Source organism: Bactrocera oleae, chromosome 3, assembly GCF_042242935.1.
Source record: "Bactrocera oleae isolate idBacOlea1 chromosome 3, idBacOlea1, whole genome shotgun sequence".
NCBI lineage: Eukaryota > Metazoa > Arthropoda > Insecta > Diptera > Tephritidae > Bactrocera > Bactrocera oleae.
In genome coordinates, this window is record NC_091537.1 from 87,979,123 (window position 1) to 87,995,021 (window position 15,899).

General features: G+C 36.3%; 2 protein-coding genes across 3 annotated transcripts in view; both read left to right on the plus strand.

The window, feature by feature from the left end:
• Positions 1–15,899, plus strand: part of rau (RA domain-containing protein rau) — a 229,774-nt gene that overhangs the window by 12,145 nt on the left and 201,730 nt on the right. The window lies entirely within an intron of this gene.
• LOC106615354 (uncharacterized) lies at positions 5,551–6,789 on the plus strand. Its single transcript, XM_014231542.3, has 2 exons — positions 5,551–5,869; positions 5,940–6,789. The coding sequence occupies exons 1-2, from the start codon at positions 5,650–5,652 to the stop codon at positions 6,584–6,586; spliced, it is 867 nt and encodes a 288-aa protein (XP_014087017.3). The 5' UTR covers positions 5,551–5,649; the 3' UTR covers positions 6,587–6,789.

Sequence of the window (15,899 nt, forward strand, 5' to 3'; positions counted from 1 at the left end):
CCAATTGCCACAAAAAGTGATATACAGTTGACCCTCTCGGCTGGAGTTTACTCGAAGTGGCCGCGGCGGTCACTTGCGCGAAATCAATTTTAAAACAAAGTCGCAAACCCTTTTCGTTAGGATAAAGCTAAATTCTTAGATATAACATTAAATTGTATTCGTTTAATTTTTTCTCGAAAACTACATGTCTAAAAAACACTCTTTTTAAAGTATTTCCAGACTTAAAAGGTTATAGTCCGATTTCGATAATTTAACAACAATTATGCAAATGTTACGAATAAGTAGTTTTTAATATAAAAAATTTTACCTAACATTTTTAATCCAGACATGTCCTTTTTCTCTTATTCCTTTTTTTTATATATTTCTAATAACGTCATTTTGTGAGCATGGCTATAGTCTATTCTGTCCATATACATATCTTAATTTTAACTCAGGTTATCAGGTACATACATACAGACAGACATTCCGAATTTAAATTAGCTCGTCGTCCTTAACCCTATTACTGCATATTCTTGAAGAACTCTTTAACTATGTTTCTCACTAAAGTGTTCTGATGTATGAGATATACATATGTATCTTTCGTGGTTTTTGCTGATATTTTTTTTGATAAAATCCATTACATATCTGCCTTTATTGTTGGGTGATGAAGCAGATAGGCCATTATGTTTATCCTCATTCACACTTGGGTAAACAGTATTTCAATAATTTTACAATAAACTGCACTCAATAAATATCAACCTGAAATGAAATGTATTAAAATACGAGACAATAAGAGATGTCTTCCGAACTCACTGAGTTAAGAAACTGATAAGCCAACAGGTACATAAACCCATACGAAAATTTGTATGTAAGCAACGCTCTGTCACATGTAAAAAATAAACGGTAAATGCGACGCCTACGCGAGAGGCGCACACACTACGCGAGAGGCGCACACACGCACGCACGGGCGCACAAACACACACATATATTGTGCAATTCTTCACCATTCGCTCACCTCATAGGCCTCAATCATAAATGATGAGCGCTGCGGTTATGCATGCCTTGAAGGCGTGTTAAATGCAGATCCTTTTAATTTAAATTTCGAGGAAAAATTCTCGCTAATGTTGGCGTCAGCAATGCTCTGTGGCGTTACTACAATATGCAAACCTACATTTTGACGAATTTTTTCGCCCACAAGTTGCTGCCTTTAACGAGAAGTCTTCTCGCAGTTGGAACAGCTTGATGAGCTATACTCAGATGTGTGCCTTGGTGTAGTAATAAATAAATGCATATGATTCAGCAGATTTTTTGCGGTGACAGTTTCGCTGGAAGCATCATATAGCACCGCCTATAAAGAGATTGTTAATATAGGGTGTGTCATAGTTAATATAGGGTGTGCCATAGTGAAAATTTGCATATACGGAAACCAGTATATAAAATCGAACTTTTATAATTTTTTGTGGTAACTATTCATTGGGATGATTCTTTTCATATTTTCTGCGGATTTTGGACATTCATATCACAGCCTGAGCCGTGTTCGATTCGCCACTTTTCTACACGCTATGTTTGAGCTCTGCTTTTTGTACAAAAAGTTGCATGGAAAGCAACAACAAAGTTGTCCAGTTGAATTCAATAAAAGAGAAAATAAGAATACCTCAATTAAGTGGTACAACTGCTTGGTATTTGTGTCTATTTATGCCAGTCTATTGCATTTATAGCAGTTGCTGATACGATTCGCCGTTCACCAAAGTTTGGCCAATCGCAGAAATTTTTTGTTGTATTGTAGAATAGAAGATTGTTAGAAAGGAATGAAATGTGCAACTATTGAGTAGATAAAAAGCTCAGCTTTAAAAAACCTCAAGGCCATACCAAAAAGTACTTGAGATTAGAAGAAACGTTGTCCTAAGCGTATTACTTTTGAACAAAAGCTTTGAAAGGTACTGTATTAAGGGGCACATCCGATTACTGTAAACTTTTTTCTGCATGTCTTATATATTATAGTTCTCTGTACCTGATCATACTAGTGTTTTGATGTGTTAAAAATTGAACTTTTGCAGGCCAACAGCGCCATTTTTTAAAAAAATTTTTAGGTTTCATCCACGGAAAAAGCCGGAGTCAACAGATCTTTTTATTTGCGACTTAAGGACCACCTTATAAACCTGTATACATTATCATTCGTTTCCCCGAAATTCTATGCGCCTCACCCTGTAAATGTTCATTACAATTTATTTACGATTTTTTTGTCGGTTTCTCACTTGTCACAAAAGCTTTAAGGGAAATTGCCATTGAATATTGATGAATGGCTGCATGATGGGCGTCCATGGTATGCTTGATAGGCGTTAAACTATATAAGGCTGCGCATTGAAAATCAATATGAATGATTGACAAGCGTAAAGTTAAATGTCGCCTAGACGCAATGTCAATTTTCATATTGTAAGCATTTATTTAGTAAAGAGCAATAACAAGCAGCTGTTTGTTAACGCACAGTCAAGGGATCAGGGTTTCTTTTGATTGAAACAGCCTTTTCGTGGAGAGTTAAGAGTTTGCAGAATATTCAATTTAGTGGACTGGGAAGGACATGCCATAAATAAGAAAATTGTTTTGAAAGCGTACAAAATGATTGACTAAATTGATATAAAATTCCGAGGAGTTGGAAGCTAAGTATTTTGTAATTTTTCTTGTGTAAAAATAAAACAAGTTTTGGTTTGAATTCATGGTGAACAAGGGGTAGATAGACTTTAATGCGCATACATACATACATAAGTATGTACTTGTACATGCTAAGTTTTACTAAGCTTAGTGAATTGGGTATGTGAATAACTCGCAACATGTCCTGGGCTACCAACCATACTTTCTATAATTTTTTTGAATCGGACTTTAGAATGTGCACGTATGGTTCTCTCTTTTGTATAAGGGTCAAAATATTTTTTTTTGACCTCCGACTTTTGCTGCTGAAAGACAATAGAAAGCTTGTAGCTCATTACATTATACCGAGGAAAAGTTTAAGTATGAACCATCTGATCAAATATGACCCGGACTGACAAAAAACCTGTATATACATTAGTATTTATTATCGTCTTCAAATAGGCTCCCAAGCATTTCAATGCTTAATGTACTTTTCTATACAATTGTTGCAAGTATCGGCTGGTATGGACCTTCAGCGAATTTTGGATTTTTCAGTTTCGGCTCATTTTTGGAACGCCATTCGCTAGATTGTTGGACATTTTGGTCTCGTTATAAGTAACAAAATGTTTGGTAAATGTAGAGTTCTCATATGCGTCGTGTCAAGCTTCTCTTTTTCGACCTCTGTTCGACGTTGTTTTTTTGCAAAGGATTCAGGTCTAGCAATGACACGCTCCATACCCAAAACATTAACCAAAATGTGTTGAGTCGATCCATGAGAGATATTGAGAATCTCTGCTATCTCTCTGATGCCAAAGCGCTGATTTCATATTTTCATTAACTTTTTCTATGTTATCGTCCTTTACAGAGGGAGATTGGCGACATACATGATGCGAGTTTTATATATGTAAGTATACTCCCCAAAACAATTGGGCACAATTTTCAGTGAATTCGAAGACGTGATTACATTGGCAAACTCCGTTGTTCAACTTTTTTACCATCGTGAACATCGCCAGACAACATATGGAGATGAAACTTCACTCGTATATACATATGTATAATATAAAAAGTTTTTACCAAACTAGGAAAAAGTTTTTGACGATTCCATTTGCGCACGAAGTTTAAGTGGAGCACTCCGGGTCAAATTTGATCAGATGGTATGTATGTAACATCATTTATGTAAAGAAAAATATGATAATCTAGTTTTGCGCGCATTGACCACAACTTTAATGTACCCACCGAACCACATTACAACCACACATGGTTGCTGAAATTCAATATTATATAAGAACACACTCGAGTACACACATGAGGTTGCAACATTTGTAATCACGCTGATGGCGGTAAGAACAAAGTGTGGCTATCGATATTGCGCACCTGACATTAATTTCAATGAGCGAAAGTCAAACGGCTGTTGTCAAGGAGCAGCCGACGACAGTTTAGATATCGTTCACTATGACGTTGATAGCGCCACAGCTGTGTCGGTGCCACGCATATACACACGATGAACACTTACCAGTCGAAAAGTATAATACATACATACAAACATACATCGTAATATTACAATGTTTATCAATAATTGTTTTGTCCAGAAACAAAAAAGAAAAAAATTTCGGTAGAACTTTTATTTCATGTCAACGGCATTAGAGTCTAGCAGGAGGATATCAAAAAAATGCGGGAAGACGTAAAAAAGCGAGGGAGGGGCTACTCGTTTAAGTGGCTGCGTGTGTTGTCATTTATTGTAGTTGCCTCAAACATAAAAAAATATCAGCTATTCATATCACGAGTAATCGAAAGGAAATTGCGACCACTCACATCCCTCGAGATAATGTGACATTCATGAGAAGTAGAAATGTTTTAGATGCCTAAATATGCCTATTAAATGTAAATATTAAAGAAAAACTGCCTAGGAAAACCACGCCCAAGAAGAAAGTGTTGAGCTGCTTCAACCTCGCCTTTCTCCATGAAGCTTTTTCAGTTGGAATCCGTGAAGAATTTTTATCTTGATAACTTCAATAAGAAAATGTCCAGTCATGACTCTTACAATTAGGAGAAGCTGAAGCTTGCTGAGGACGAAAAGCTGGCTGATTCTCTTGCGATTGACTTTAGGCCTGGGAAAGAGCTTGCGACCGTACAGGTACCGACAGCTGCCCAGCGCTCTCCATGCCTCCGCCAGGCCCAGCTGTCTAAAAGTAACGCATAGTTCCAACCCGTTATAACTCCAACGGCAGGAAGGCTGAGGTGCCTTGCCTTGCGAATTCATTTCGCTTTGTAGTTGCTTGCGAAAATAGTCTTATTCAGAAGTAACGTGACGCCTTTGATAGCGAACCAGCCTCGAGCTTTGAGTTTCTCATGCTTTTGAGCTCTTTAAGTTTGTTGACATTTTGAAGCTTGTGAGCAATGTATATAATCATATGTTTCTTAAATAAATAAAGCAGACTTCACTCTCATCGATATTGTAGAGGGCCTTTTAAGTTACTAAAGTGGGTTTTAGGCATTTTTAAGCTCGCTGGTACTGTGATCTAAAAATAGGATTCCTGGAATTACAAAACCAGATTTCATTTCGACAATTTTTTTATATTTTTTAACATTTGGTATTTTTGAAGCTTTTAAAGTTTTTTTTGTAATTTTTAAGCTGTTTTTGTGTGTGGTTGTTTGGTAAATAGACTTCCATTATTACCAAACCAGATTAAGGTTCTGCACGCTATTTTTCGTATCAGAATTGTAAGATTTTTCTAGAGTAGTACCATAAACAAAAGAAAACAACAGCATTCTTCTTTATTTGTTTATTATGTCGATTAATGAGCTCAAAATTATCTGAGAAACAATGATATCACAGAAAGTTTTACTTCAATATTACACAATCAGACAGATATTGCATTAAATTTAATAAATACCGTTAAGACTATGGTGACCTAGAAAAAGGTTATATAAAAGCGGCCTAAAATGAAATTAAGTCAGTGCACTTGCAGTACGCAATGCAAAAATATAATTAAACACAGAGAGTTCTAAAGCTCCGCTAAAGTCAGTAAAGCAAAACGAGTCGATATGAAGCTTTCAGTGTATGGCGCATTGCTACTGGTATTCAGCGGCAGCTTAGCGCAGGACGCCGAAGCTCCAGAATCAATTGAAGTTACGTCACAGACACCGGGTCGTATCAATTGGCTGCCCGTTTGGGATAGCGATCAAATACCAGGTGATCCGCGGCAGTTTGAACGCAATCCGATTTTCAATCCGTTGCTTCCGTTTCTTCCCATAAGACCACAGCGTAAGTTGTTTGTGCGGCTTTTGTTGAAAATTTGAATTAATTTACTTTTGCACAATACTTGAACCCGCAGAGAACCTCGGACCCTGTGATGCGCCCAACGGCATGGGCATACGTAATCTCTTGGTACAAGCCAAAGCGTTACTACCACGCGAACGCATTCGTGCCATTATACGCGGCGCTGCCGAAGATCCCGAAATGGTGGCACTAATAAAATTGATGCAATCGCCGGAATTTCGCAAACGTGTCGCCAGCTTAAATCGCTCGCGCGAGTACAGAGGCTATCGTGATTATGCCTGCTACAAAATGAATTGTGATATAAAATTATACGCCGACTTCGTAAAGAACTTACTACAATTCGATGTGTTGACGGAGCCAAAAAAGAACGATACCGACACGGAGGTAGTCAAAGGTCGCGCGGGTATACGTGGTGTTCTGAAGGACATACGCGATGCGTTGCCGCGTCAACGATTGCGTGATTTATTCGAGCTTTTAATGTTGCGCGATTGGTATTTGCTGCGTGCGGTTCAGCGCGCGCAAAGCTATGAATTTGAAGCCATTTTCAAGATCTTGCAGAAGAATCCAGATTATGTATATTTGCGTAAAGCCCAGTCTGACATCGGAATGCCTGTGGAGGAGGTGAAGAAGTTGGTCTACGTTGCGTTAGGTTGGCGTCAGGATGCACAGAATGCCACTGATAATCTCTTCATAGATAAATGAGGGAGGGTTTACATTTCAGTGGTCAAACGTTGTTTCCATATCTTTATATATAAAAATACAAATATAATATGAACTTATTATTAAGTTTTGGTGCAAGTAGATAAATTAAGACACGTATATGTAATTTTATGCCATGTAGTCGGTTACTATATATTTTAAGAGACATTTAAATAAATAGTTCATAATATTTTAAATTTCAAAAATAAACCATCTTGCTTCGGTTGCTCATTGAACCTTCGTTGGTCCCTAAACACATGTCAGTCGTTTTGATTGTTCGCTTTGTATGTTGTGGTGTCAGTATGATGATCTATAGACCCAGGTCCGTTACAAGCTGTACTTTGGTTACATTCCACGGTTGTGAGTTTTCGATTACACTATTTCTGTTAACATGTGAATACTTAGAATCTTATCGTTCCGAAAGCACTTCGTTTCATTAGACTTTGAACTCTCATTGATCGTGATCGGGGGTAAATTTGTTTGATCTTCATTTCAGCTTTCTAACTACTTCGATACAACGGAATTGAAATATCAATAGCTTATGTAGAATCGAAGTCCATCGGCTAGAGTGGAAACTAGGGTCTACTACGTTGTCTAAGTTTCGAAAAATGTGACTCATCTAGTATAGAACCTGATAGTTCTCAATCCTTTTCCTCCTTTACTCCTACTAGACAGGTTAATTTGGGAAATGCATGGTTCTCTTTCCGTGAGATGTTTTTTGCTTATTTGGGGCCTTTGGATTAAGGTGAAAATCCTGCTTTACTTATCAATTCTTGAAACCGATGTGCTTTGGGAAGTTCATCGATTTTGTATTCCTAAAAATTTTAAAATATTCTTATCAACTGGCTGAGCTTTTCTCCTAGAATCTTTGCCCAAATTTGTATTGCGTTCATTTAGAGTAATTCTTAACATCATTGAATTAACTTTCTATAAAAATTCTAGAGTTGTTCGAAATTAGGTACAGAGCATATCTAGTTTTTTCGGCCTCTTTAGATTTGGTTCCGTGATAATTTCCCTGTATAAATAAATTTTGATACGAATATCATAAAATATACTTCCTTTCCAGCTAACTTTTGAGTAGAAGTCTCCCAAACCTTCAAATTTTTACGGGTATGCTCTTTTGGAAGCCTTTTATTCTGTAGAGTTTGTTCGAAACCGTATCGATATCGAACGAATAATTTATTTGAGAATATTTAGATTTGCGTAGAAAAAATAAAAGTTTCGGTTATATCATGAGATATCTTCCTTTTGAAATGATATACAAGAATGTTGGTTTCCAAATTTCGCTTTACGGATCAGACTTAATATATGTACTAACTGATTAATCAGGTCTGAATAAAACTTTGACTAAAGTGGCACATCTAGTGTGATAGCTTAAATATAAGTGATTTTAGGGAATTAAGAAAAAACTGCTGTATCAATTGTTTTAAAATTTTAAGGGTTTATTTCTACATATTTAGGAATACAATTTTATTAAAGAAAAAAATTACATATTTTTTGAGTTAAACAAGATCTTACAAGATGCTCAAAAAACGTACTCCACACATGATCGGACCATTTGTCTTCGAGTAATTACTAAAACAAATTTGAAAAATGTAGTTTTGAGAAAGAAAAACGTGTCTAGAGATAAACTAATGAAGCTAACTGAGCGGCTACACTTTAGAAGGCTGTAACTCAAAATCTACTTGAGATATCGATTTAAAATTTTAGCAAGTTATTTTTAATGGTTGAACCTATCGATATAAAAAATCGATATATTTTTTAATTTCAGCACTATTTGCGCTCCTAAAAGTGTGCTAAGCTACTATAATTGTCTTTTGAAAAAATATTATTTCTTATTATCATATCTTCTCAATCATATGTATGTAAATATAAGCATATATACTCTTCTCCCTTTTTTCGTTATTTTGTCATTCTTTTTTCCCTGTATAACCTCAAAATGTTCCAACTTAATATATTTTATTCAGGTTTGTTCTAGTTATTCACTTACCTTGCCTATACATGTGTAATGGATTTTGATTAAATCCCTTCGTAAACCGCTTCTGCACAGCCAACTAATGACTTAATAAAAACATTTAATTGAAATGGAACATGCTTTTGGGGCTGATGAATTCTCGAAATCTCATGCCGTGCAACACCAGAAGCGGCACGGCAGCATGAACAACATATATGCGACGTCTGTGTGTAGGTATGTTTGTACTGCCGATGTTCCGCTTTTATGCCACCCTATCACTAATGAACACGAAAAAGGCACGCACCACACAAATAGGAAGACTAAACAGCGGCACAAAAAGCTGAAAATAAAATAAATCAACTTCATTGTATTATTGAGTAGCAGGCCCCTAATCATGCCTCGATATTTTTTACGCCCAAATGTGTGTATATACATACATATGTATATATGTAGGTGTGTGTATGAACGCTGCCATTTGTTTTGTAAAGTTATGTGGGGAACGCGTCCAGCTGTTGTTTACACATTCGTGCAACAAGCAATACTCAAGAGCTTGAATTGCTGTCGTCATAGCTATTGTAGACTGTTCTACGACATACATACACGAATTGGTTCATATATATGTATGTACCTATGTATATAGGTATGTATGTATATATAGGGAAAAAACACTCCACTTAAATATATTTGTCAAGTAATTTAAATATGTATCTATATTCACATACATATGTACATATGTACAGCTTTCGCCTTTCCTGCTGCACAATCCTTTGCAATTGTTATGTTTCTTTCACGTCTTTCTTTTCGCTCTTGTTCTTTTCAATTTCTCAACAACATTCGCATTCATTGTTAAATGTTTTTATTTACTTTGACACGGCTTGCAAGGGCTCGAAGGAAATTGTTTGAAATGTAAGTATGTAAATTGATGAAAATAATATAAAGTGCAAAGAAATGGAATAATTCTCGATGCGAAATATAAGAATATTGTATGAAAAATGCTTTGTAACCAGTTATTTAAGGACTAGTGTCGGTCTAGTTCAACATTTGTGGCTATTTCTCGAAGCGAAATATAAGAGTATTGTATTACAACTAATTTGTAACTAGTTATTTAAGGACTAGTGTCGGTCTAGTTCAACATTTGTGGTCATTTCTCGAGATGAAGCGCAATAGATAAGAGTCTCATAAGAAGAGTACTTTGTTACTAGTTACTGTGGGACTGGTGTCGCTCTAGTTTATGTGGTCCTTTTCCACCTCTAATATGAGGGTGGGGCTTTTATCAGTGTAATTTTATTACTACTACGGACAATCAAACTTTGATTTATAGAAATACTATTTTTACGTAACCGGCTTACTTATTATATTATTTAATAGCGCATTTTTATACTCTCGCAACCTGTTGCTACAGAGTATAATAGTTTTGTTCACCTAACGGTTGTTTGTATCACCTAAAACTAATCGAGTTAGATATAGGGTTATATATATATAAATGATCAGGATGAAGAGACGAGTTGAAATCCGGGTGACTGTCTGTCCGTCCGTCCGTCCGTCCGTCCGTCCGTCCTTCCGTCCGTGCAAGCTCTAACTTGAGTAAAAATTGAGATATCTTTATGAAACTTGGTAGACATGTTTCTTGGTACCGTGAGACGGTTGGTATTGCAGATGGGCGTAATCGGAACACTGCCACGCCCACAAAACGCCATTAATCAAAAACAAATAACTTGCCATAACTAAGCTCCGCAATAAGATACTGTTACGTTAACGGTACTGTTAAAAACTACTAAAAGCGCGATAAATCCAGCACTAAACACGCCAGAGACATTAAATTTTATCTCTGAGATGGTTTAAAAGGACTTTATAGGAACCGCGTTCAAAATTAGACAGTGGGCGTGGCACAGCCCACTTTTAGGTGAAACCCCATATCTTGAGATCTGCTCAACCGATTTCAACCAAATTCGGTGCATAACGTTCTTTTGATGTTTCTATGTCATAGTGCGAAAATGGGCGAAATCGGACTACAACCACGCCTACTTCCCATATAACACCATTTTAAATTTATCTGATTCTTTCACTTTCCACTATGCAAATCAGACAACAATGACTGTATCGGGAAAAAACTTTGCGTGAATAATGCGATTAAAGTATGCCACCTTGTGGCTAAAAATTGTCTAAATCGAACCAAAACTGTTTAAGCCCCTCAAATCTCAACGAGTATACTATTTGACTTTGCAAGAGTATAAAATGTTCGGTTACATCCGAACTTAGCCCTTCCTTACTTGTTTAGACGTGTGTTTTTCAATGAGGCATTACTTTTTTCGTAGTTGGTATTTTTGTTAGTTGTTATTTGATTTATAGTCAGTTTATCGGTATCCCACCTAAAACGAGATGGTCACCGAATTTCACAAAAAAATTTTGTTCAGCGATGAGACTCCAATTCGATCTGACATTTGGAGAGATAAATAAGTTTCAAAAAATCTCTTAACAAAAAGAAAATACACAATGCACTAATTAATTTTTGCCAGAAAACAAGACTTAGATGAAAGTGAATTGAAAAAGTTTATAAAATGGTAAAGAAAATTTTTATGAACTATTTTATAACAAGTCACATTTAAACCTAATGACTTCGGAACAATTATTAATTAATTTTCTTTACGTTTCAACTCTTGGCTATTTACTGAATAATTTGTTCTTCGGCAAAAACTAGCTCAGATTTGTCTCAGTACGGCACTATACAGCAACGAACTAGTCCTAAACTAGTTTCAAATCAACTCGGCTGTAGAAATAATAACAAGCAATTTGTCATACCCTTTTATAAGAAAGTTTTTAGAAGTATTTTAATGAACTAGTCCGCAACGGGTTATATTAAAACTAGTTGATTTTTACATAATCAAAAAGCCAGCAGAAGTATACGTGATTTCTATGGCTAAAGTCTTCAAAATGTATAGGTTTTACTTTATCAATGACCATTTGAGAATCAACACGTCGTAGTATAACACCAAATCTCACCAGCTTTGAACTAGTTTCAAATCTGTCCGTTTCTCTGCTGGCTATAATTGCATACTTGTACCGAAATCTGCGTCAGTGTTTATTTTTGGCACTACGGCTGGAAATGCCACTTACTCAATCACACAAGCATTACCGCACTGCACAGTGGGAGCTGTTGAAGAGCTACCGGCGACCGCGAACAGCAGCCACTTGTAACCGCTAAATGTTGTGGAACACCCAGCAGCTTGCAGTAGTCACTGCTGACGCTGTTGTTGCTGCCATTATTGTTGTTGTTGAATGTTGCCACTGGCTGTTGTTAAATGTGAGTGACGTAAAGAATTGTGTTACACAAATTGCATACAAGTATGTGTATAAGTATGTAGCTGTATTATTGCAGTGTGGTGTTAAAAGAGATGCAGAATTTTATGTTCACATTTTGTTTTTATTATTGTTAACATATACCCTAAATAGGGTGTATTAAATTTGCCAAGTAGTTGGCAAAACACAGAAGGAAACGCCGGTGACCGTATAAAATATGGGTGTATGCATTAATTTGTGCGGTTTTCTAAGAGAGAGCTCTACTACTATTATTTCGCGTCGTATTCATCTGTGGCTATATTTATTTCAAAGGTACTGTCATTTCGTGTCGTTTTCAGTAGATGTCATTTGTTTTAGCGTGAACAACAATTTGTTTCATTCATTTGAAAATGTCGAAATTTGTACCAGATAAAGTGTTTTTGCGGGGAGTTCTTCTTCATTATTTTAACATGAAGAAAAGTGCTGCCGAAAGCCATTGTATTTTACTGGACGTTTATGGTGACCATGCTTTAGCCGAACGAACGTGCCAAAAGTGGTTTGCACGGTTTAAAAGTGGCAATTTCGACTTAGACGACGGAGAACGACCCGGACAGCCAAACAAACTTCAAGACGAAGAATTGGAAACATTGCTCGACGCAGATGCATGCCAGATGCAAGAAGAACTAGCAAAAGTATTAGGAGTTGATCAAGCAACTGTTTCCAGACGATTAAAATCATTATTTCCAGAAGCTTGGAAATTGGGTGCTTATGAATTAAAGCCAAGAGACGTCGAACGTCGATTCTGCATGTCGGAAATGTTGCTTCAACGCCACCAAAAGAAGTCGTTTTTGCATCGGATTGTCACTGGCGATGAAAAATGGATTCACTATGATAACCCAAAGCGCAAGAAATCGTATGTGAAGCCCGGCCAACCATCAACATCCACGGCAAAGCCGAATATCCATGCTGTTAAGGTTATGCTATGTATTTGGTGGGACCACAAGGGTGTGCTCTATTATGAGCTATTGAAATCGGGTCAGACGATCAATGGGGACCTCTACCGAAAACAATTGATTCGTTTGAAAAAGGCCATCGCGGAAAAACGACCAGAATATGCGACCAGACACGAATCAATAATTTTTTATCATGACAACGCTCGGTCACATGTTGCAAGGCCAGTTAAAAACTATTTGGAAAACTGTGGGTGGGAAGTTCTACCTCACCCGCCTTATAGCCCAGACATAGCACCTTCCGATTACCACTTGTTCAGCTCAATGCAGAATGCCCTCACCGGAGTACGCTTCTCTTCAGAACAGGGTATCAGAAATTGGATTGATTCTTTCTTGACCTCCAAGCCGGAGAAGTTCTTTTGGGATGGGATCCACAAACTGTCAGAAAGATAGGCAAACATCATAGCTTCCGATGGGCAATACTTTGAACATTAAATGTATAACAATTTTTTCACAATAAAGTCTTAGTTTTCGTAAAAAAACTGCACGAATTAATGCATACACCTATATAAGTATGTATATAATATTACATATGTATATAAATGATCAGGGTGCCGAGCTGCATCGATTTAACCATCTCCTATTTCTGTCAGGCAGACTGCTTATATATACGCGAGTTAGTCATTCAGTTTTTGAGATATCGATCTGATAATTTGCACGCTTTCTTCTCTCCTCAAATCACTGCTCTTTTGTTAGAATCGCTGATATCGGATCACTATAGCATATAGCTGTTATACGGAAAACTTTTTTATTTGACAAGATCGCTTCACGAAATTTGGCATGGGTTATTATCTAAAGACATAATGTAATTACTGAAAAAATTGTTCAGAACGGATAGTTATAGCAGAGAGCTGCCATACAAACTGACTGATGAAAATCAAGTTAAATTTATTTTTTAACCCTTCTGTGCCATAATAAATGCAGCTGTGAAGGGTATTATAGCTTCTTTGCAGCCGAAAATAACATTTTTTATTTTTGCTTTTTTCATTGCTTTTTATTTATTTTGTTTATCTCGCACAAATGCGCTGACCGAAAATGCTGCTTCAACATGCAAATTCAGACATTTTTCCAATGAAATGTGGCTGTGTATATATGTTTATGGATATGTGGCTATGTATATGTGTGTTTGTATATGTGTGCTGTGTAGTTGTACGTTTGCTTTTATGTGTGTGGTAACTTGTCTGCAACTTGCCGCCGAGTGTCAGTCGTATTTTACAGATAGCCATGCATGCATTATTACTCACGCATTTACATACATACATACATATTCACACACATTAACATGACGCTCATGTTCATATTTAGATCTTCCTGCATGCGCAGCTTCTAAAAATAGATGCCGCCCGTCCGTGCACTCATTTCTCGAGTTGATGATTTTGACCCTGAAAACATTCCTCTATTCACATTTTAATGTAAACATAGCATCGTAATTCACATTAATGTTTATTTTTGCTGTTATTTAGTATATATGTACATATACCTTCGTATATAATTAGACATTTGCGTAAGTAAGTATTTTGCCCAAATATGCATACATATGTGTGTGTGTATTTTATATCGTGCAATAACTGTATTTAATGTGGCTTGATATTGCGTTACATGTTATTGTGGTGTAATGGATAGTTGTTTTCATTTTGCGTTTAAGGATGCAATATATTCATACATACACACATACATACTTATACGGTTATTTCAACAAAATTTCAAATGAAATGCTAAAAATAACATTTTCTATTTTTTGACACAAATCTCTATTATGGTGTTTTGAATCAAGCCAGAGTTTTAGAGATTAATCAATTTTTTTTACTGACCATTAGCTGGAGTTGCTGCCTAACACCATAGTGAGTATAGCGCAACTTCGTTCTAAATACTGTAGCAGGTTAAACTCCTAACTATGCAGAATATGCCATGACATACAAAATACTTACATATATGTACTTATGTTTTTCGCGCATAGATCCTCGCATGATATTAACTAAACTCCCGCTCAACCCACATTTAACATATCTTTTCTGGATTTATGGTTAATTGATTTCGATGACTGTTTATTTTTGCACTTTCCCCAGAGCTTATGTACTCGTTACAACCACAACAGCATAATATCTAAAATGTTATAGAAATACTGCTTGAAAATCGTGTTGGCATCAGAGTGATGGCAGAGGATCACAACCTTGCGTATGAATCGACTGAACACATTTTGGTTAATGTTTTGGGTATGAAGCATGTCAATGCTAGACCAAAAGGCCAAAATCTTTTGCAAACCCTTGTCACGTAGAGGTTGAAAAAGAGCTGCTTGACAACGTAGCTGAGGGCTCTAGATTTATCAAACGACTCATTACTATTGACGAAATGGGGGGTTATGAATATGACGCCGAAACTGTGCAACAATCTGGCGAATGGGTCTCCAAAAGTGAGCCGAAACCGTGAAAACCAAAATTCGCTAAGGCAATACCCAACCGAGACTTATAACAAGTGTAAGAAAAATTATATTAGAGGTTAGGGCATAGTCAGAGGCACAAAAAAATGAGAAGAAAAAAATCTTTTTTTTTTGCTATTAAGTCGTGTTATTTTACAAAAGTAGTAATATGGCATTATTATACTATGTTTTGACTTGAAGTCACGAAAATTTCAAAAAAAAATTAATTAATTTAATTTCCAAAGTTATAGCTGTCTGTGTTGATCCAGTTCCAAAAAAAAGGCCCCTGCGGTGACAATCATCCTGGGAAATTCATCTAAAACCAATCGGATAAAAAAAATTAGTTTTATAAATAGATAATCGTGGGCCTGATCGAAGCATTTTTTTTCCAAAAATCAACAGTTATTTGATTTTAAAAAATCGAAAAAAATCCTTCGATCAGCCCCGAGTTTATTATGTATAGCTAAAAGCTATATAAATTTCATTTAAATCTACTGAGCGGTTTTCGAGTTACAGTTGTCACCAGTTCTAAAAACATAGTTTTGAGTAAAACGCATTTAAAGTTTCACACTAGAGCTCCCGAGCGCTTTGAAGTGCCAGAGCGCTCTTTGTTATTTGTCGAATAACTTAAAAAGTAATTATCGGATCAACTTTCAATTT

Coding starts and splice junctions, on each gene's coding strand:
- LOC106615354 (XM_014231542.3), top strand. CDS start 5,650: ATGAAGCTTTCAGTGTATGGCGCATTGCTACTGGTATTCAGCGGCAGC. Junction 5,870..5,939: donor TCTTCCCATAAGACCACAGC/GTAAGTTGTTTG, acceptor TTGAACCCGCAG/AGAACCTCGGACCCTGTGAT.